This window comes from Apostichopus japonicus, chromosome 8 (assembly GCF_037975245.1).
Source record: "Apostichopus japonicus isolate 1M-3 chromosome 8, ASM3797524v1, whole genome shotgun sequence".
Lineage (NCBI taxonomy): Eukaryota > Metazoa > Echinodermata > Holothuroidea > Aspidochirotida > Stichopodidae > Apostichopus > Apostichopus japonicus.
This window is the reverse complement of record NC_092568.1, coordinates 30,912,128-30,934,701: the sequence shown is the minus strand read 5'-3', so window position 1 is coordinate 30,934,701 and position 22,574 is coordinate 30,912,128. Positions and strand designations below refer to the sequence as shown.

The window sequence follows — 22,574 nt, the reverse complement described above, 5'->3', positions numbered from 1 at the left end:
GGATTTTTACAGTTTCGATGCTATTTTCAGATGTCAAAGGTGCCTTCTGATCATAAATGTCAATAGGTTGACCCCAATGTGACCTTCGTGTGCAAAGTTATACGAGTTCAAAGTTAAATGATATTAATGAGGTCACAGGTCAAACGTGAAAAACTCCCAAGTTGCAATAACTTAGCTACTATTTATTGGAATTTCGTCAAACTTGGTATGATGATATTGGTAGATAGTCTCCACACACTGATGTGTGTTGCAATTGATATCATGCATGTTTATAAAGGGGGGGGGGGGCTAGCATTATTTCGTTATGAAAAGTTTGTATGCACAATAACTCAACAAGGGAATGACCAATCATTACCATACTTGGTGAGTGGGTGGCCCATAGTAAGTAGATTATCCCTGTTGATGTTGGTGCTCATTTCATGAATATTAATGAGATCATGGGGTCAAACGTGAAATACTCCAAATTGCAATTACTTGGCTACTATTACTAGTCGGAATTTCGTCAAACTTGGTATGATGATAATGGTAGATAGTCTTCACACACTGATGTGTGTTGCAATTGATATCAGGGCTTAGCATTACTTTGGCAACAAAAGTTTGTGAGCATAAATTACTGTTGTTGTATTAGGGCTTTGTTAGAAATTTCCCTATGAATGGAACTAATGAACAGCAGCAAGGAACCATGAAATGTTTTCATTCTGGTTTCACTGGCAGTCACATTTGTAGGGTAAACTGTGATAGCCTAGCACTTCACAGAGTCAATGGAGTGAAGAGTAGATAATACACATTTTATGTGATGGCTTTATGACAGTTATGGTGTCTTGGAGAAGGTAACGGGAGTGGGGGCCATAGGGGAGTGTAAAGAGAGGGGGGGGGGACAGCTTGCGGAAGATGCAGGAAGGCAAAATTACCAAAGGAGGTTTATTTTTATTTTCTATCTCTGCAGAAACAATGTGTACTTTATAAACTTGCTGTGGCATGCATTAAGTGGTATACTGTATGTAATGAAATGTAAAGTAAGTTGACTTCTTTATAACAGAAGTTGCATAAATTTAGCTAAGAAATTGCAGTGGCGTAGGAACATACTTTTGAGTGGAGGGCTGATGGACTGATGGCCGGCCCGGGGGAGGGGTCTAAGGGGAGGGGGACTCCCCTCCCCTTTTGGAAATTTTTTGCATTTCCAGGTGGCCTCAGATGCAGTTTGGTGCAATATAGCACACTTCAACACCCACTCCATTTTGTAAATAATTTTGCATTTTCACCTGGCCTTAGATGCAATTTGGTGCTGCAAATGAGATTTTTTTCTCATTTGGAAATGAAAAAGGGGTTTTCTGACTTGCGAACCAGGGGGGCGGAATGATACTTCCGCCCCCCCCCCCATATTTTTCATTGGGGGGCTAGCGCCCCCCAGCACCCCGGTTCCTACGCCCTTGAGAAATTAACATAAATTACTTACTTTGTGAAGACAGTGTTCGTTAAAGCATGAATGTCATTTATGTTATGCTGGAAAAGTCCCGTGTTGTTAATTTGTCACCGATGAATTCATTTTATATATATTGGTGATTGAATTTTATTTTCTCATTTTATGGTGAAGTTAAGTAATATAAAAATGAACATCATAAATGTGCTAGGTATGTTCAAACAAAGCCCCCTGCACAGTAATTTGTAGGATTGATGGTTTTGAAGGATTTACCTGAGCTCCAAGATAACTAAATTCTTGTTCTCAAAACTAAAGACATATCCTTGAGGTTGTGGTGGGAGACAACATTTTCAAGTCTAGCATCAAAACTTACTCATTCAGACCATTACTCAGGAATACAGTCTGTACAGAGTGGCATTGGTGTGTATGCACAAGACATTTTAATTAAAAAAGCAAACCAAACAAAGTGTTCGAAACTGTTGCATGCACCGATTATTCTGACCTTATTATTACATTGACGTGATGCAAAATATACATGGTTGTGTTGTGCAAATTACTATGTTAATCAATTCAGATGATGGTTTGTCGTGTACATACGATTGAACAGTATAGGGATAACGTTGACATTAATACAGTAATCACAATGCTACAAAATGAATTCAGTAATTGATTTTCACAGTTAACTGTACTAAATACATTAATTTTATTAGACAACCAACTTTGTTTGTTTGGACATGCGACATCAGATTGGAAGTCCCAGTGAGTCAAGATAGAACCAGCAGATTTTCCCTTCAAATAATAGAATGACAACGAGATTCATGCAAGAACAGTACATTCTGATCTCATTTTGTGATTCAAATTAATTAAAATGGCCGTAGGCTCAGTGTATAACCCTGACAACCATTAGATGCATCAGTGATCTGATTGATTTGTTTATAAACAAAAGCTTTGAGTTGCTCATTCTTTGCAGAAAAGACTAATTCCTGTGGAAAAGAAGTATAACTTAAATATGATAACAGATTTCATAATTTGATTGTGTGATTTAAGGAACTTGTCAAAACTAAAAAAGGTGAATTTAAAGGTTATCATGAAAGGTATTGGTTTATGACTTTATGAGTATGTATGTATGTATGTATGTATGTACTATACACACATATACAGTGCATGAAACTGTATGGAAACTGTAGGGAAAGATTACTTGATAACTACACACTCTTGATAAACTATTTTGGACAGTTATTTTGCTCAAGTACGTATGTTTGTACCAGGGACTGCCCACTCTGTGTGTGCGTGTGATGGCCGGGTGATGGTTAAACGGTCAGTAGTCAAACATGCTTTAAATTCCCCATTGTTAGCTAGTCACTCTGCACACATGGGTCTCTGAAGGCTCTCTCCTCACTAAATGTAAATACCTTGACAGCCCTCTTGAGGTGAAAGGATTCCCAAGCCATTGTTTACCATAAGAATAGGTCTACTCACATTGCCTAACAAATTGAGAGGATGAATGGAGCTTGTTTATGTTGTCACAGTCAACTTGGTATGTAGAATGGCATGTGGACTGGGAGTCCCAGAGCAATGGTGAGATGATCAAAAACATACCTAGAGAGAGAGCCAGGATAGATTTCATTTTATGTTGTAATGCAATCCCGAGTTTAAAACTCCCATAATATATGCGCCATAGCTGAATCTTAGAATTAATGTATCCTGTACTGATTAATGTCTTTAACAAGAATGGAAGTGTTTGAATTAGCTTTGGATATCTGCCAATTTAATTGGCACCTCTTTGGTTTCTTGTCTACAGTGTATGAAATCTATACGGTGGCAATTAATGGCATATGTTAGTGTGTAGGATTGTGTTGTAATGTTACACTGTATACTGGTTGAACTTCTGTTATGTGGATCCATCTTTAAGCGAATCCAAGAGCCGGGGGCCGGGGGGGGGTGGGGGAGGTTGGGAATGGTGACCTTGAAGGTTATTTGAGGTCATCAGAGACTGTAAACAGGCAGAACTGCAGAAGACAACCTTGGACATAAACTTTGCATGTAGATGATCCAACATTATAGTAAGGGTCACTTTGAGGTCAAAGTCTGAAACTTTGTTAACAGGCTAGGCCTTGATATGAACAGTTTATGTGGAGGGCTACATTAGTTGTAAGAACATAAGTAAACTGTTAGAAACTTGAAAGTATTGTGTGCAATGTTATTGAATGTTGTCTTGTCAAATATGGCATGGAATCACTATCGGTCTGATGGCTTTTCTAGTTTTGGCATCGGATGGCAGGGGCATGACGGTTAGGTTTGAATCCGATCTCTGTATTATGGATATATGCAGTTTTGATCCAGATCAAACTCAGGGAAAATAATGCAGTCCAGCACGTAGAACTCTGAATCAAATCTTAAGGTAAACTAACATCGTCCTTAATCTTAGGTGACCCCTGATTAAATGTATGCCATTCCATCTGTACAATAGGTCTAAGAATGTATTGACATTGATGTGATAACCAAATGTTGTAATGTTCCTTTGATTCTCAGACCTTGTTGGACCACAGGACAGCTCTCTCCCAGACTATGAGTACAGTTCTGACCTGTGTGAAGGCACGTATTCTGGTTGTAACGATGATGGCGGTGTTTGCGTTTGCGCCCTCAATCTGACAGTTGCCCTGTGTGAAACTCCATTTGAATTTGCAACGCGAGAAGAATGTCAGGAAGCAAGTGGGCAGCAGCCCTCTTTGGGGCAGCAGCCCTCTTTGGGTAAGATTGCGTTTTGCATTTTTTGATGGTTTACACAATTAATCATCACTTGTTTAATTATGCTTAAATCAGTACCCTGTAAGCGATTTTCTAACATACATCACACATCTTTAGGGGCATCAGTAGGGGCATCGCTATTTATAAGATGGAGTCAAAGTGTTGCATAATTAGGACAATTATGTTGGGAATGAAAGCAGTACCATGCACTGACTGGTATGGGTGCACCTATACAGCATACTATTTCAGAGTCAATGTCTTGATGTTGCTACATGGATTTTTAAGGTGCTCTCTCTTTAATCACTGTGCAATAATTCTCCCAAATTTGAGATAAAGCAATATTGGTATGTAAAGTAGTAGTTCCAAGCATTAACAGAGGCAAGAAGAAACATTTAATCAATCTGAAAAGAAAAGAAAACAAAGAGTCAATTCTTGGTATTCATCATTATCAAGATGTAGAAGGGTAGAACAAACTTGGGGATCTAATTATGGTAGCCAGGTCATTGTCTTTATATGACAGAAGTCGTTATAGGAGGAATTTGGGTTTCTTTTCCAAGTCAATTGTTTGTATGTCAACACTCCCCAGGAGACTGGAGCCTAAACAATCCAATTGGAAGCCTTGTAACCTGTTTTAGTTTGACCAAGGATTATCCTGTTAAGGCTGGAATGCTATAAGAAGCCTAAATTGTTGATTGTTAGGATTTGACAGTCACAGACAGCCACATGTCCAGGTGCAGGCTATTTTAAAACGGGATTGATTAAAGTACATGTATGCATTCAAAAGAGGAAATCTGTCAGCTCTGTCTGTAAATTTGTGCGTGTGTCCGTTTGCTCTTTGGGAGAGGGGAAAAAAGGTGAAGCTTAAGCATTGGCAATTAAGTGGACAGTTCTCCCCTATGGATCATATATAATGACCTAAATATTAGTATTTGCTATTTTCTTGCATATAGTCTAGGTTAAACAGGGCTGCATGGGTGGTGCATGTTTGTGCTTGTCACAAGCTGTGCATAAAGAGCTACATAACTTGTGATATGTTTGAACAAAGGGAGTCTGAGTTTCCTATTTGGTCTATTAGGGAAGAGATTGCTTTCTGGTCTGCCATAAACACAATTAGCCACACAAAGTAAAGCACTGTCATGCTTACATTTCTATGGGCCTAACTGAAGGGCCAATCCTCTATCCCTCTATTGATTCCTCTCTTGATCATCCTCCCTCCCTCCCCTTCTTCCCCTCCTTCCCCTTCTCCTTCTCCCTGTCCTTCCCTCCATCAAACTTGTTATGTCAGGTTCTATATTATGATTGCAATAATTTTTCAAACTACAGTAAGATGTACCCTCCTACCCGGGGACTCAATCAAATATACTTCAAGAGGCTTTAGCACCACCCAGTAAAAAAAAAAATCACAGAGAACTCACCCACCCCCCTACCCCCACCAGGAAAGGCAAACAGAAAATCACAAAAAAAATACTAGTCTACAGTTCATGTTACATGAAGTATGTGCGGTACAACTGAAACAGTCAAAAGTTCTTCAAAATTATTTGAAATTATTACACAGAACTTTGTGTATCTAAGCACGTTCCATTCTACCATAATTCTCTGCTGTTGTCCTCATTGATTACTCACCTAGATGACTTAACATCTTTCCCCCTCTCCCCCTCCCCATCTCCCCCTCCCCCAGTACAAGAAAGGTGTTTGCCTCCCTGTCGCCTACATTATCTTTCAGACGTATTTTCATGTGACCACTGTTCATCATATATGCAGAAAGCAAATTTAGGTAAAATGGTGATTTTAGTATCAAATATGTATGTAAACTTCAACATCAGTGCAAAGAAAAGTTAAGTCTTTTAACTATTTCTGGAGAAATTCTGGGCACATCTGGTAGCCACGATGTTATCTACTGTGGATCCACAATGCACCATGGTAGCCACAATGTTCTCACTTGATCCACGATGCACATGTATGCAATTCCCATGTCTTGGGTAATATCCTAATATTGTAAGTGAGAACTGAACAAGTTTTATACATGTTTTCTTACTCAGCTCAAGTAAATCCCCTGTGTTGTGACAGATTAAGTCCTGCAGCCAACCAAACTTGCACCTAATTCGCTGGCCTAGATATTTGTCTCCCAAACCACACTGTTTTGTTATCGGTTTAACCTTCTTAACTTAAAAGAATGGACATACCCCACATGGTGATTTATTTAACTGTAGAAAATTGTGCTTGTGGTATTGACTTACTGGCTAGAGTACTTGGAAGGTAAATTTAAGTTTAAAGTTAGAAAAGAAAAGAGTTTGATCATGATAGATAAGTAAACTAAAGGCATTCGATATAGAATAAGTTGATCGTATGTTCCCCGCCCATTTGACAAGCATACATACCATGTATTCTAAAGGCACCTGATTTCTTTGTGTTAAGAAATATATGCACTGTAACCCGATCTTCACTTCGCTGTTTAAACTGATGGTATCTCTCTCACAAACAAATTTACAAACTAGGTAGCCATTAATAGAGCTGTTAACAATTGCATAAATTTGAGGTGTTCAAGTGGCATTAGCAGGTATGAAAGATGTTCACTGGTATCCCTGACTCAAGAGTCTTTTTGTCAGTGGGATTTCTGTCTGTGCCGACCTACGTGTCACTCTGAAAAATGTTTTTCATGATGGCAAAGAATTATTGTTTCACTAGATCTGTATGAAGTTTTAGGAAATTGCAAATTTGTCTTTTAGGGACTGTTAAATTGAGTAAAGGGGAGGCAGTATTCGATGGAATGAAAATCAATAAATTGATGCCTTGATCAACAAATAATAGCATGAAGGGTCTCGTAAGTGTCACCTTACTAAATTGACAAAAAAGATAAGGGATCAGTACGTTCTTAATTTCCATTTCCTTCTGTTTTGTTGAAATATCCTGTCACAAGTAGGCCCTATACAAACTCCTCAAAGTATACACACTCATGTTTTCCCTTGCTGTAAGGTTTCGTGAGCCGCCTTCATAGGGTATTGAAGACCTTGCGGGCCACAGAAAGTGTCTCTTTGCCGACCTGTTTACTATGTCTGTCATCAAAGTAAATGGTTACTGTGCACTGTTTTCAAAATCAGCAATCTTAGTTTGAAGCGAGTGGCTCTGACTGACCCTGACTCAACTTGATGGTCGTGAGTCACGACCTAGATTTCGGTAGTCGTGAAGACCCCATAGTCTTACAGCTGACCCTGACCCCCCCATATGACTGACAGGCACATACAACGACTGCATTCTGTAAACGACCCATGCTTCTTTGGGGCACATGCAAAATTATGTCAATTTTGATGTGACATAGAGAGTCAGGGCTTGAAAGTGTTTACAACAATGTCAAGATGAAAATTTGTGGCAATTTGCAATTGCATTCATAGTTTGTATATATACCTATTCAAGGTTACTGCTCTGCTGTACACCTGCACTTGGACCTGATTGGTAAGTATAGTACAGGTAGTAGAGAGATGGTTTGTATTCTTTGATCATACTAGAGCTGATTTTTTATCTCATATCTAGATGTAGGCCATCAACAGACAAAATGCAGTCTTTGAGAATATTTTTCTCGTGGCAGGTGAAAACTATTTTTAGTGTCAGTGTATCTGTTGCTTAGCTGAGTTCCCTGCATGGTTTAATATGAATCTCATGGAATATATCATAGTGAAGAGCATTAACCTACCCACCAGCATGTATTTGCGACATGGTCTATAGATATTAAAAGATAACCAGCTGACTGCTATGTAGTAGTCATAAAAAACAAGCAAACATTTAAGTACTCCTTCAGTTACATGACAGAAATGCATCAGATAACGAGCAGGTAGAGAGCTATAAATGTATAAAACATTGTGAGCAACAGGCGCGTAGCCAAGGAGGGGGCGACCGCCCACTCCTTGAGCATATTTTTGTATGATATTGCTAGTATTTTCAAAAAAGAAAGTGCTTCTATACAACTTACAAGGCCTGGGAAGTGCCATTTCCAGCGATCTGGGAGGCATTTTCGGCCAAAATTTTCTTGAACGCTGATCGCGCCACCATGATGTGCTACGCTTAGATAGTTCGCCCCTCCCTTGGCAAATTCCTTGCTACGCGCCTGGTGAGCAAGATTTGTATAGTTCCCATATTATTTGAAGTGCAGGGAAACATTCTTGTAGGAGGGAGGGAGAATTGATTAAGGCACATTGGATGTTGAAAGAGGGTTCCTTTCTTCTATTACTCAATTGTAGAAATAAACAGTCTGTAAATTACGGTAGGAGCATCTAGTTAAAAAGCTGAGCATAGTTTTTTTTGGGTGAAATTCGGGCAAATTATTGTTCAACCAGTGAAGTGAAGAGTTGAGATTTTAGTCGGGCAACCAGTAACAAGAGAGAGGTTAGCAAAAGGACAGAGAAAAGAAAGAAAGAAAAGTTAAGACATTTAAATACTGTAGTGTATTGATTGGGTTTCTTTGAAAATGAGTTGGCAATAACCAGTGGTTTGCACATCCTGTTCAATCTATTTCAAGGTGTGTATTATTAAAATATAATTGATGCATGTTTAACCAAATGCAATGTTTGTATTTCCATTGCCGATGTCCAGTATCTTATCCAAACCAGTCTCGCAGATAAGAACAAACTTCAGACAGCCTCCACGATACATTCATGTCGCTTCCTGACTTACCTGCCTGATTCCAACTACAGCACTCTCACTTTACCATGTGTAGAAGTGACCTGGGATAACCTTTGACCCTGACCTGATCCACAGTAACCGGACGTCAGATCCAGTCAACCTGCCTCCTCATTCTAACCTGCAAAGGTTCCTAGTTGTGTGTATTAAAGAGCTCTTTAAGATCTTTGTGTATGTTAGTCATTGGTAACCATCTAACCATACTTTTGTTGCTAAATTTCTGAAGTGAGAAGTCCAGCAGGGAACCACTCCCACATCCCACGATTGCGCAATTTTCCTGCCGAGCGATTTTCCGGCGTTTCTCTCCCTTTGTTTGCACCTATATCTTCATTTAGAAGTTGCATTCAGAGTTGCTTTGAATTTTGCCTCCCTTACTCTATTACAGTGTGTGGCAATAATTGTTATACCTTTGTCTCATTGGTTGAAAGCTTTTATCTCTCACTGTTTCCATTAAAATCAACAACAATTTGCTCCAGTAATTAATAAAACAATGGCGGAAAAAAAAGAGCTATTTCGAGAGAGATGATTGCATGCTCGTACTCCTCGTTCTTCCAACACCTAAATGTAACAATTGTTCCTGGTGTGATCTTGTGCCGAAAGTGGCGGTGTAAAACAGGACATACAGTATATTAAAAATGAAGGGCAGTTTGCCAAGTATCCATAGAAACAGATCTGTTGGATTGTTTTGATAGGTAATAGGTTTTGATAGAATCGTTTAAGTCTCACATAAGTTCTGATCAATTGCTAATTGGTGTATCAAATCAGCATGACGTGTATACTTTACCATTGAAAAGTGAGAAATTTCAACAATAAAATTACTCAATTTCCAAGGGAACCGCGAATGGAATAGGTCTCTCGCCAGGTTTTCACCAAGATTCGGTCATCTTCAATGGATTTCTTTGCCATGCCTATCAAAACAGGCAAGTAGCACTATCAAAGAAAGAAAAGTGAGTCAATGTCCTGTCTGTCTAGAGTGTTAGTATAGATATTAAAGTTGTTGGTGTAATTGGAAGGTCAATGAGTTCACACATTCTATGAAAATGACAAATTTGAAGATATTGTGAAGGTACAGGTTTGACTATTTGTCTTACAATGCTGTTGTGAGTTCAGTAGCTGTAAGATAATAAGATATATATTCATGTTTCATCATATAAAAAAAGGTTTTTTTCCCATCTGATATATCATGATACACCAGTTTTGTAAACAAATTAAATTAAGATAAAAAAAAAAAAACAATTACATTTTGGGAGATTACGGTATAGAGAGGAGAACAAAAGGTTTATCATTGATTTGTAGATCTATACACCGAAATGGATCAGTGTTTTGGTATCAGTTTTGATCATTGATGTTAAAAAGTGATATGCGAAATTGCTTAGATTTTAAGATTTAAAGAGATAACATTCATTCAGTGTAGCTGAGCCAAGTCAACAGAAAGTTAGCCGACCAAATGCTATGATTAGCTGTTTCTTATTTGTGTTGTGACTTTGTTTGGCTGTTGAACCAAAGAATCCCACAATATCACTATCAGATCTAGACATGTATAAGAATTTAGTGTACCATGCACAAAGCATACAGGCCTATACTGAGCCCATACATGTATACCAATGATATGGTAAACATGCGCCGAGGCTGTGGTACCAGAAGCGATCTGAGATTTTGTGGGTTTGAACCCTGGCCGGCCAAAAGTAAAGTGGGGTTTTTTCACTTCTAAAGGAGAAATTCACAGGTTTCCCATCTGAAATACGCACCTTCCAAAATTTAAAATCACCAAAAATTGGATAGCCAGCGCAACGAGGAGTACTCCTACATGTAATACTTAGGCATAATTTGGCTTCTGCCACATGTGATTGCTTAGTTTCTTACAATAACTGCTTTCCAGGCGAACTTTAGGGACAGTAGACTGTTAAATGAGACATATAAAGCCAAGCTTTAATATTTATATTTTTGCATATCAAAGAGATCATGCTGAACAAAAGTTCTTTAAAAAAACCTAGCAAAGGGGGGGGGGGGAGGGGGAATAAATCTGAAAAGTTGGTCATTATATCAATGGGATGTTAATTGCCATTTGTCCAATGTTTGACGGAAGCAATACCAGCAGGCAATGCAGTTGGTTGTTAACCTGAATTAATGTTTTCTATCTTCATGGTGGAAGAAAATCTTGCTATTAATCATTGCCTCTCATTGCCTTAAAGTTTGGCACACTATCATTTGACGATTGGTAGATCTACAAATGTACTCCTAAGGCACAAATCAGCTATGTGAAATGATACTACATTTTGAACTGATTTCAAAACTGGTCTTCATTCTTGGCTCCATGCCAAAAGTTGCTACTCATAACCCCTCAGTGAACTTGCACAGTATGTGCTTTAAAGTCCTTTGAGATCTGTTCTATGCTATGAGAATTACAACAACTTGAAAGTATTTTTAACTGAAATACACAGACTTCAAAATTTAGTAGAGCTAAATATATATGCAATCTCTCTTTGGGTATAGATTACTGTGAGGGTGTTGCACTATTTGACTAAGGTTACTCACATATATGCACACTAAACGAACCCACATAGTAAAGTGCTATTCTTGATTACGATGAACTTCACCGGTTCTTTATGGGGTGTTACAGAAACAGTCTGCACAGTGCATCTTGAATCCATCTCAACTATAGTGAGGAATCACTGATGTGGTAATGAACATCACTTGGGTACACACAGAGTACAGCATGGGGGATAAACCACCCCTGCTGGTTTGGGAATGTGAGATTAATGAATCCAAGTGGACTAACGAAGCCTTTTGGATGCGACTTTGGAATAGTTGAAGGATGACTGGTGGTGCAGAGGTTGCTCTAAATATTTACAGACACATTTTTGCGGTGAACCTGTTGTCGCAAAGCTTTCAAAATGTGGATTTTGCAGAAACGGAAAAAAAAAAAAAAAACTGGGAAAGAAAGAAAATTGCAATGTGTTGACTTTACAGTAGAGGTGATGCATCGTGTCGCAATTGTGCACAGTTGCAATGATGCTGTGGATGCATGGTGTGTGTAATTTCATTAGCAATATAACAGCCAGTTGGGACAATTTGATAATGCTAATACCGCTCACTCTATACTGCCCTTTTGTATCATGCTTCAAAACAATCATACTGACAGTATGAACAGTTTCTTACCTTTAAACCTATTATAGAAAATATGATATTCATACTGCCCATACTGTCAGTTGTCCTTGTGTTGCAAATATTTTGGTAATTTTTGCCCATATGATACTGTTTGTGTCACAGTGAGCAACTGTGCTTTAATATAGAATCACTGAGTCACTGGTTGCTTGTTCACTTTCCCATTATTGACGTTATAACTTGTAAAAATATTGATTTCACAAACCTTTCCATAGATCTAGTGTTTGATTTAGTTTCTTTATTTCTTTCTCTTTGGCAATAAAAGCTTTGGTGAGATCGTTTAATTGCAAATCTGTACTTATAAGACTGCAGTAAATAAGTCTCATGGGAAGGCTAGTATTTTTTGGTTTGTTGTGACAAGGTCATTGGAGAACAATATAGTTTAGAATGGATATCACACATTATAGAAGTAATATATGAGAAACTATAGCTGATCTAGGGAGGACTTAATACTCCATCTTTCCGTGGTGTCATGGGAAAAACAAGATCAATCAACTCTTTTGAGAAGTTCGGAATTCTTGATTGTCTGGCTAAATGAAAGTACATGATGAAGCAACATCATTAATATTGCATATATTGTCTGTGATGTATGTACAGTATAGACTGAAGACACAGTGTATATAGCACTATTAAACCAGAGTGTTGTAATAAAGTTCAGGAAAGGATGAATATTGGCAAGCCACGTTTAATTCATGCAGCATAAATTTGTTGTCTTCCTAGTACTGTGACATTTAAAGTTGCAGTTCTTCTTTGCAGTTCTGCAGAATTTCGATGGCTGGTTTTGCCGCAATTACCCAGCATGCATGAGACCGAGGTTTCTGTGTTTGCCGCAATTACATAGTATTTAAAGGATCGAGGTGTTTTTAATGAAAATTTCAAAATAAATTGCACAGGATTTAGGTAACTGTAACAATTTTTCTTCCAACATCATTGATAAGATATCTGTAATTGAAAAAACAAAGCAATATATAGTTCAAAGCAATCAGTCTTGATAGTAAATGTAGTCCTAAGTACTGTATTAGTCAGCCACACATTCTATTGCTTGATATCGCAACGACATGTGTAAGGTTAACATATATCTGACATTGGATTGGTGTCCCTTTGAACAAAATTTTTGATGATAGTAAATCTTGGAAATTTGATCTTAACAGTAGGTTGCAAGAGACAATGGCACCTATTCTTAGCTGATTATTACTCAGTGAAATTGTGATGGTCTTCTAAGCAGGGATTTGTTTCCATGGATCTCATTCGCGATAATTATCTTGAAGAGATTACTTAACACAGGCAAGCGGACAAGTTTTTCTCTCCACTTCTGAGAACATTATCCACTCCAATAAAGTGGTTCAGTGCAAAATGGCAAACATGATATTGATACCAAAATGGAAGTAAATCATTTAATGTATTTTTCAGAGCTACTTGAAAAGTGCTTGAAATTCTAGGTCCCTGGATTTTCAACAGGGGTTGGGTGAGGATAAACTTGACAAACAATTGTTTGGGAAGTTGAAATAAAGTGCAAAGCTGGTCAGATGAGATCATAAAATGGGGTACTGCCTGAAGTTCCAGATCATTGTGTTATAGTTGACAGCTTTAAGGGTAAGGCATATATATGTGATTGATTAAAGTGTTAGTAAATTATGGGAATTGCTCTACTGAGAATGTAGCAGAGCATTTAATAAAATTTGACAAACATAGCTCTCTGGCTGATTAAATGGTATTGTTCAGTGGTAACACAACCATTTATGTGCAAATTAAATGAAGCAAATTGCCATTCACTGAATTGTGTTTCCTAACTGCCAAATTTAGCAACTTATGTCAAATCCATTAGAAATCTGCTAGAATCCTAGTCAGTCAATGTGACATTTTTTAACCACCAAAGTGTAGAAATGTATTGCAGCAAAAGTGGTCATCAATTGTAGGATCTAGAAACACAGTGTTTTTAAAACAAGGTTTAGCAAAAGCAAAATGAAATGGTAAGGAAGCGGAGGGGGGGGGGGGGGGGGGAGGGGAGGAAAAGAAAAAAGAATAATGTGCATGCAATGTTTGGTATAGACCTAAATGAACACAATTAGAAGATGCCACTGTGGCTGTGCTGGTTCAATTTAAGTAGCATGTGATCATATCCGTGCCTGAATTTTTAGCTGTCATGCTTAAAAATGTCCTGTCCATTTTATTCATGATTAAAAATTAATTGGGAAATTGACCCTGAGCCTCAGGAAGGTAATATTCAAAATACGGTATGCATGGTTGGAGGATGGCAGTTGGACATTGAAATACGTTCTGTTTATGAAAAGGTCTACATGCAACATAAATGCAGAGTAGTAGCATGCAAATAAAGCAAATAGATGTGTACAAGTAAAATAGAAGGCTGTCGATAATGTGGAATACGATAACAGCCTTTCTGTCTTCTCACTGTTTATACTGTATGTTAATAGTTCTATGTGCATACATACATTTGATGTTAATGTTGATCAATACATGCACAGTAGTAGTGAGCATTAATCATGAATAAAGACATTAAAAAAAATATATGACAAGTTTGTAGTTATCATACATTACAAATACAATTTTGCAGTATTTGAATTTCCTTGTAGTAAAAGTCTGAAAAAAGGTATTGTCCTTAAAAATCTATAAATGTCAAAACTTGTGGGTTGACTTTTGTAATACATGACCACATTTCAGTGCTATGTTTTGAAGAAAGGCAAAATCAAAATGAAAGGGGAATAAACCACAAATCCCAGAAATGATTGTGACATAATGTTTTTTTTTTTTTTTTTTTGGTAAGTAAAGGAAATGTTTTCATGAGAGGGTTGAAAGGTCAAGTAAGTAATAGCCTATTTGTTTATACTAGCAAACTTTGAACTGAGGTTCATCCCTTGGATTTTTGTCTTCCACTGTTTTTATTTTTAGTCTGCCTCAATTCAGCTCTGCAGCAAGCACTGCAGGCCTCCCGGGGTGTATTGTGTACCACCACATCCTTTCAGTTCCATTGCCAGAGTCATCCCACTTTTAGAAAGGCTGCCAATAAGGCTGGCATAGTCCTTGAACATTGACATAACATGTCATTTGGGGGCACATGAACAGAGGGTGCATGGATGAGAAAAAAAGAAAAATGATAATTGGCTTTTAACATTTGGTCTGTGGGGAGCTAGTTTTGCACTCCTCACATGATCAGAGGAGGAGGAGGAGAATAGCTCATTGGGTGTCTTCGTGTGCATGATTATAAGGTACTGATGAGAGAGTTGAGAGAGAGTTTGAAATTCTCTTCGTAGGAAGTCCAGGTCAGAGGAAGTAAAACAGCTGTATAGCTGATATGAGACATGGTGTAGTGAACATGAGATTTGTGTGTATGTATATATATATATACATATATATATACAGACATGTACAAACAGACAGACCTACAGACAGACAGACATAGATGAAACACAGACTATAAAGTTCAAACTTAATATCGGGTTTTATTACAATTTGATGAGCAAAGAAATGGCAAGATTTGGGGATGGTGGTGAGTGTTGGAGTTGGGGGAAAGATGGGGGAGGTCATTAGAAGAAACAGATCAGTTTTGAGTATAAGCAGGGGTGATATATAAGTGGTCACCTCTTATCATGTGAGGGATAATTTGATAATGTTGCAGTCAGAGGGAAGCCCCCTTTCATTGACCCCAATTTAACAATAAGACAGAGGAAACTTGGCTAATCCTTAGTCCCTGAGTAAACAAAATGACAATCCCCCAGTCTACCCTTCTCCATTGAAGGAAAAGAAGATGTTTAGAAATGATAAAGAAGCAGGACCTATGCTCAGCATAGTCACAAGCATTGTGTGTATCTCCAGCCTACAGGTAACAACTATTTCACATGTACAAGGGATAAACCCTCCTTTCCCCTCTCCTCCCCCCCCCCCTCCATCCATCTCCCTCCTAACAAGAGCATACCCACACACACACATATAAAAAGAGAAGCATCAGTCCTGCAATTGTCTCTTGGTAAACAGTGATATCAGCCATTCTATATGTTGTACTGTACCAAAATTTACTACAGAGAAGGGTCAAAAGTCCAAAACAACAATTAAACACAGATCTTCTACATAGTCCATGCGACAGAAGGCGTTTCCATTGACAATACGATGTGTTTGTATTTAATAAAGGCATTGCAATTTAGGCCATTCCACTGTCCCAAAACATACAATAATTCCTGAAGTCATTGTTGGACACCATTAAATATGAATACTAAGTACTTGTATATAGACATGTATAATAAAGATGGCTCAGAACCACTTAACTTGATCTTATTGACTCGTGGCTCCAACTGTTTTGTGTGAAAAAGATAAAATCTTACATTTAAGTTTACTTAATTCTCACTCACCATTAGAGAGAGAAGATCTATTTGAGATCCATTTGTATATGGATGTAATTACATATCTACTGATTTGTAAATATGTTATATGTACACCCAGTTTTTACAAAAAATCTCAGAAATTTAAATGATGCTTTAAATATGGTTTAAAACAGAAAAGAAAAATCTCCTAACATTGACTGGTCATACATACAAAGCTTTCACCATTTTTCTTTGTCATTGGTAATTATGTAACTTTCATTTATTAAATTGATGTATTTCTATATGTATGCACTATCCAATATGTTGATAGCACCTGGAGAATGTCTCAGTGTTATACAGCATGCATCAACATTTACTTCTAAGCTATTGGCATATATACAGTACTGTCATAGCAGATAATATAACATAAGAGGTTCAAGGATCAAAAAGTACACCTGCCCCATGGAAAGCCCAACCATAGAAAACCCCAGCAATAGGAATACAAAAAATATATAAATAAAAAGAGTAAATAATAAAATAAAAAAAATTAAAATGTGCATGTACCAAGTCCTAACCTAATTTGCATATATATAGGCAGAAGTTGCTATTGTCAACAAGAAATCAGTCTAATAACTGAGATGGTATCACTACAATTTTGGGTGAAAAATAAAAGGACAACACTTTATAGCACTTGACGAAGCTAGACCATGATAAACTGGCTACTACAGAGATTTAGGAAGAATCGATTCTGTTTATAGTCATCATTTTGGTCATAGTATGGTGGCAGCTTACACTTATTTACTTCCTCCCCTTAAAATCTACACAATGCAATGCATGTAGCCATAGAGACCCTAATCTGCTATGAGACACACTGACTACCTTTAACAACCTTTTAACGTAAGGGGTCGTCTGCAGTCATGGGGATAAATTAGACTGCAGACTGACTGTGTGTCCCTGAATGATTTAATACCAGCTAGCTGCAAGTCCCAAGTTACCTTTCACCGTCATTAAAACCGTATTTAACTTGTCAGCAGTGATCATTTGAAATTAGCCCAGTGGTAATGAACTGCTTGCCTCTTATCACCATAGATCTGCCTAATAACTATTGTAGGTTGGTGAAAAGACCTATTTTGTTGAGCCAGACAGTGACTCAGATTAGAGGTGGAGAGCTCTAATTGTCCCAAAGCTGCATCTCTTAAATTAATCCAGGGTTTCATACTTGTAGTTCTTGTAGTGAAGTATAAACACACCAAGTGTACAGTTAACTGAAAATTATCTGTATGAATACCGTCTGAATATGACAGACTTGCCCCAAAATGGTGACTTAGTCTTTTGTAAAATAGTTGTAGAAATTTCCAGCATGCTCCCCATACGTAATGATGATGGCCTAATTAAACATGGTAAAATATCAGTTAAACCAGTAAATATGTGATTGAAGTGGTATGTGTTACGAAGTCCAGATATCATGGTTTGGGAAACGAACACAATAAAGTAGGTTAGAGAGGTTTTGTTTTAAAAGAATCTAATGCGTGTCTCTTGGTAACAAAAATATATAACTTAGCATAAATACATTACATACCTTAATACTTAAAGTTAACTTAGCGCGCACGCAAGGTACCTCGGCTACCGCTGGGCTCTCCGTCGGGGTGTCAAATCCCAGGGTAGTCTATAACCGTAGTGCGGGTGTGTCTGGAAGCTTCCGGAAGGCGCTTTTCGTATAAATAACAGCTCCGGTATAGAGAACAGGACCAGGTAAGGTAAATAATAAGTTCAGAAGAATGGTATCCAAAAGAGAGTTAAGAGTAAGTCACACACAGCGTGGTTGGCATGGTGAAGAAAGGCCGGAACGGAAAAGGTAGGTTTTGTAAGGGCTATGCAGACATAGTTGTGATACGTGGCGTGACGTACAGGTTGGTGCCACTGGGAGAAGAGAGTGAGCCACTCCTTGAAAACTAATTTATATGACATTCGGTGAGGTTACTCGACCGTAGCTTAGAACTGCACTGATTGTGCTCTACGTTTACAAATTAGCACAATAATACACCATTTAAGAATTGCATAACATCAATTAGCGTAGTTAACCTTTAAAGTAACATGCTGCATCATAACATATGAGATACATGCAAAGTTTGTTGAACAAAATTACAGCAGTTGTCCACAGTATGTATTATTAGAAGAGTAATTGTTCTTTGCTTCTTTTTCTTTCTTTTTTTTTTGGGGGGGGGTGGGGGGGGGAGATTACTAGCAAATATCCAAACCTGGTAAGGTTTTGGATAAATTCAGTCTGAGAAGTCTGTTGTCTGGTATAGTATTGAAGCCCCTTGTCAAAGCCATAGTTTAATGGACTGTCCTAAATATTGTGGTCAATTAGATAAATATGTCAGCTGTCTAAAACTGCTTCAAAAATTCTGTCAACTTTATTTCATTATACAGTTAATAATGCCTCCTGTTGCTGTTCAGTGTTTTTCAGAGAATTTCATACCTGTCCATCACTGGTTACCTTGGACTGACAGTACACATATGTTATATTCCCTCTCCTTGACCTTTGACATGGTGTCATAACAGTTTTATGGTTTGCACTATAATAGCTTATTTTAGTCCTGTTCACCCACACAGTCCTGCTATATGGATCATGGGTGTTGAAGCTGTCCTGTGTGCCGCTATCTGAAGGTACTACTGAGCCAGGGTATCAGTGTAATGTATACAGATCTATGCTGTTCTGTTCATATTGTGTGGGAGGTTTAGGGCTCCATCATTGCCTCATAAGCTTCTTGTATGTCACTTAAGTGTGACTTTGCCTTCAAATTACCACATAAAAGATTTCTCATCTTTGACCTGTCGTTGGTGGTGGTCGTTGTCGTTTGCTAAATGTGGGGGGATACAGATACTGCCATATGGAGAGAATTCACATTTTATGAAATATTGGCAAAATGCCTAATTTTTGTGTGGTTCCATTGCTGAATGTTGAAGAGATTCCTGTAGTCAGCATGGCATGTGTGCTAATGTATGTGTTTGTACCAGACTGCAGCACCAATGTTTGTAAACATATGGTAACTCCAAAATAGTACATTCTGGTTGAACATCTTGTATACATGGTATGTAGAAAATGTGTGTACTGCTTTGATAGAGGTCAAATGTCACTTGAACTCAACAGAGCTTAAAGTCATAAAACCCTGAACCCTGAATAATAACTTTAAGCTTCAAACTGACTGGATGTTGCATTCCATGGCATATTAGGCAATAAATTAGTTATGAAAAAAGGTAAACTTACATTATTATTATACTTTTTTTTTGGGGGGGGGGTGTGTGGGTCTGTTGATCAACATCTGAAATCGTTGTAAAATATGGTTACTCACAGGTCAAACCTATAAGCATTATATATATGCTAAGGACTCAACAACAGGCAAAATTCTAGAAATGGAAAAGGTAATATTACAAGAGTAATAGTAATAGTACAAGAGTACATGTACATACAGTCTGGTATTACATACAGTACTGTAGCACATGCACAGCTAACCGCAACCATGGCAATGTCACATCTATATTTCGCAAGATTCGGCACTTGCGCAAAACACTATCCCAGTCCCATAATGCTAACAACCTCCGTTTAGAGACATGGGAGGATCTGGGTACGACATAAAGTGTAAACACGTCCGGATCAAAGTTTTATTATACCCCTGGAGAGATAACAAGGGCAGATACTGTAACATCAGTGAATCTGATCCGAATCTAGTGTAAATGCACCCAGCTATTTTGCAATGATTGTGTACTGAATGTCCTCAACAAGTGTTATAACCGCACACTTCTCAAATTTCTTTTCTTTTTAGTTAATTGTATCCTGCAAGTCGTGCTGAGAAAATTAGTCTGTGGTTATTTGACTGATTTAATTGTTTTGAGAAATTAACTTGTTTTAATCCTCGTCAAATAAAACAAATTTTTAATTTGATAATACGACAGTAAAAACCTCAGCATCCTGCAGGGTATAGAATTATAACTGTGTGAAAGTTTTGACCGTCACAATTTGTAAATTGACAATCAAACAGGAAAACTTTTCATTTAGATCTATACACAAGAAAGTCCTTGAAAGTTTTGAGTAACAAGGGGAACAATTTGTACCGTGTTTCTTGAAAGTATTACTGACGTACATCTGAGCTGTTAGTTTTATTCAACGTGTAAATATGTCATGTTTCACAGCTTTTGGAGTAAGAGGTGCCACAGCAAGGACACTACTTAGCAACCAGGAGCTATCTTATTTTACCCATGGAATACCAACACATTTTACTATAATAGGAGTGTATTGGGGGAAAGAGAAACATTGGAACTGAAAGTTGTGATTGCAGTGCATTATGGGATAACCCCTTTTCATAGAGTTAATTCGACACAGCTAGTTTTCGTGTGACATTTTCACTTTCTGATCTTTGATGTGTACTATTCTAGTTGTGTTTATCAACATTCTCATAAATTTTTAAAGGATTTTATGATTTCCAATTCAATGACTTTGTAATAAGTTTAGGCGCACCAGATTGCTGATGAATTTTGCAATTAACTGGGACTTCTTGTTGGGAAGGGAACTAGTGACTTGTTTTCCAGTATTGTTGAAGGAGGAGAGGGGTGTGGGGCCAAGGGAGGAGGGGGTGCGGGGCCAAGGGAGGAAGGAAAGTGGGAATAGTTATTTAACCAATTATATCAAAATTATGCTTACAAATAACATACTGAAGCCTTCTGTGTGGAAGTTGCAAGAATAATTGGGTAATTGCTAGTGTAACAGTGGTTGTTTTAAATTGACAGAAATTGACATTTCCATGCTGGTTTCAGCCTTGTGCCTGTAGAATGTATGCCTTCACAACTGGCCTCCATCTGAGTTCCAATATGCAATTTGTATCCCTGACATGTGTACTCATGGTAACCACTTGAATTTAGTTCAGACAGATTATGGAATATGGTCTAGCTTTATTGAATTGTAAAGCCTATAGTGTCTGAACTCACATGCATTGTACGTAGTAATATCAGCATGTCTATACGCTTTAGTATGATGTACTGATGAAAACTGTAACTGGCTTTATGGAAACTGAGCAAAATCATTTCCATGGAAGTTGTTTACTCAAAACTTAAAATTGAGAAGAATTTATCTGTTTACATTATACAGTGAGCAAGGTGATAAAGCCTACACTCTCACTCGTTGTCAAATTTGTAATGAAACCAAGGACCAGACCCAGTGATTTGAACCCTGCGATAGACTACGTTGGAAGGAGGATCTGACCCGAGGATCAGACCCGAGGATCAGATCCTAGGCTCGCTGTTAAAATTAATGTAATGCATACTGTAAACGTAGCTTGTGGTTGACTCTTGATTAGCGGCGACCTTTAGCTTTGGTTGTTGTTGTTTTTCAGAGTATAATTTGAGACAATAATAGTTGGCATTAGTAGCAGCTGCATTCGGTCTCGCTCCTTTTCTTCTAGTAAAGAAACTTCTTGTCCGTTGATCTTGAGTGCAGGTCTAGCTAAACATAACATGAGCTGTACAGAGTCTATCATGTAAAGCGTGCAGTGTTTCATAACCATTGTAATAACTGGACACCTAACGGCAGGGTCTGATCGGTTAATGTAAACGCAGAGCTCATAAGATAGGATAACTGCAACATTGATGGAACTTAATTCAAGAGACCTGTGTTCAATACTAAGCCCATCTATTGAAGTGACTGGTGCTGACAGCTTGATTTGTTGTATGTATCTTTTAGTGCGTTATCAAACAGCAGTACAAATGGATTCATTCGCCACCCCCGTATATGCATACATGCATCCGCCTATTACTGGTTGTCCTAAATGGATTGCATTGATTTTGCTCGGAGGTGATATCTCATCATCTTGTTTACTTTGTCTGAAGAGTGGATGAGTTAAAATCTGAAAAGCAACATCAATAAGTTGTAAGTTAATTGCCATTGAAGTGAATAGGTTTCTGAGTGTCCTCTGAACGATTAGTATCCGTTGCCTGCAGGGGGCCGAGAAATTGATCTTCTCGAACAATAGATCCCAACTTCCACCAATTACTGTGAGAAGTAGCTTCCTTTCAATGAAGTATTGAGCCAAAACTGCAAGGTAAACACTTAAACTTAGATCTTATATCCAAGGATAAGGGGATCCCTAAGACTTAAATGCTCTATTTTTGCCTGTAGACTGCTTGTAACTTTGTACTGTGTCTGACCAAACCAATGTACAGTACATACTGTAGCTGGCTTGGGCCAGGTTTTACTCTGGTGT

At 37.9% G+C, this 22,574-nt stretch overlaps 1 protein-coding gene across 3 annotated transcripts in view; it reads left to right on the top strand.

The window, feature by feature from the left end:
• LOC139971551 (cysteine-rich motor neuron 1 protein-like) overlaps positions 1-22,574 on the top strand; it is a 73,002-nt gene that overhangs the window by 6,000 nt on the left and 44,428 nt on the right. For all 3 annotated transcript variants that reach the window (XR_011794416.1, XM_071978125.1, XM_071978124.1), the window contains exon 2: positions 3,953-4,171. Coding sequence is in view for 2 of the 3 variants with exons in the window: in XM_071978125.1 (XP_071834226.1) it covers positions 3,953-4,171 (219 nt within the window). In the remaining variant the exon portion in view is untranslated. The remainder of the gene's footprint in view (positions 1-3,952; positions 4,172-22,574) is intronic.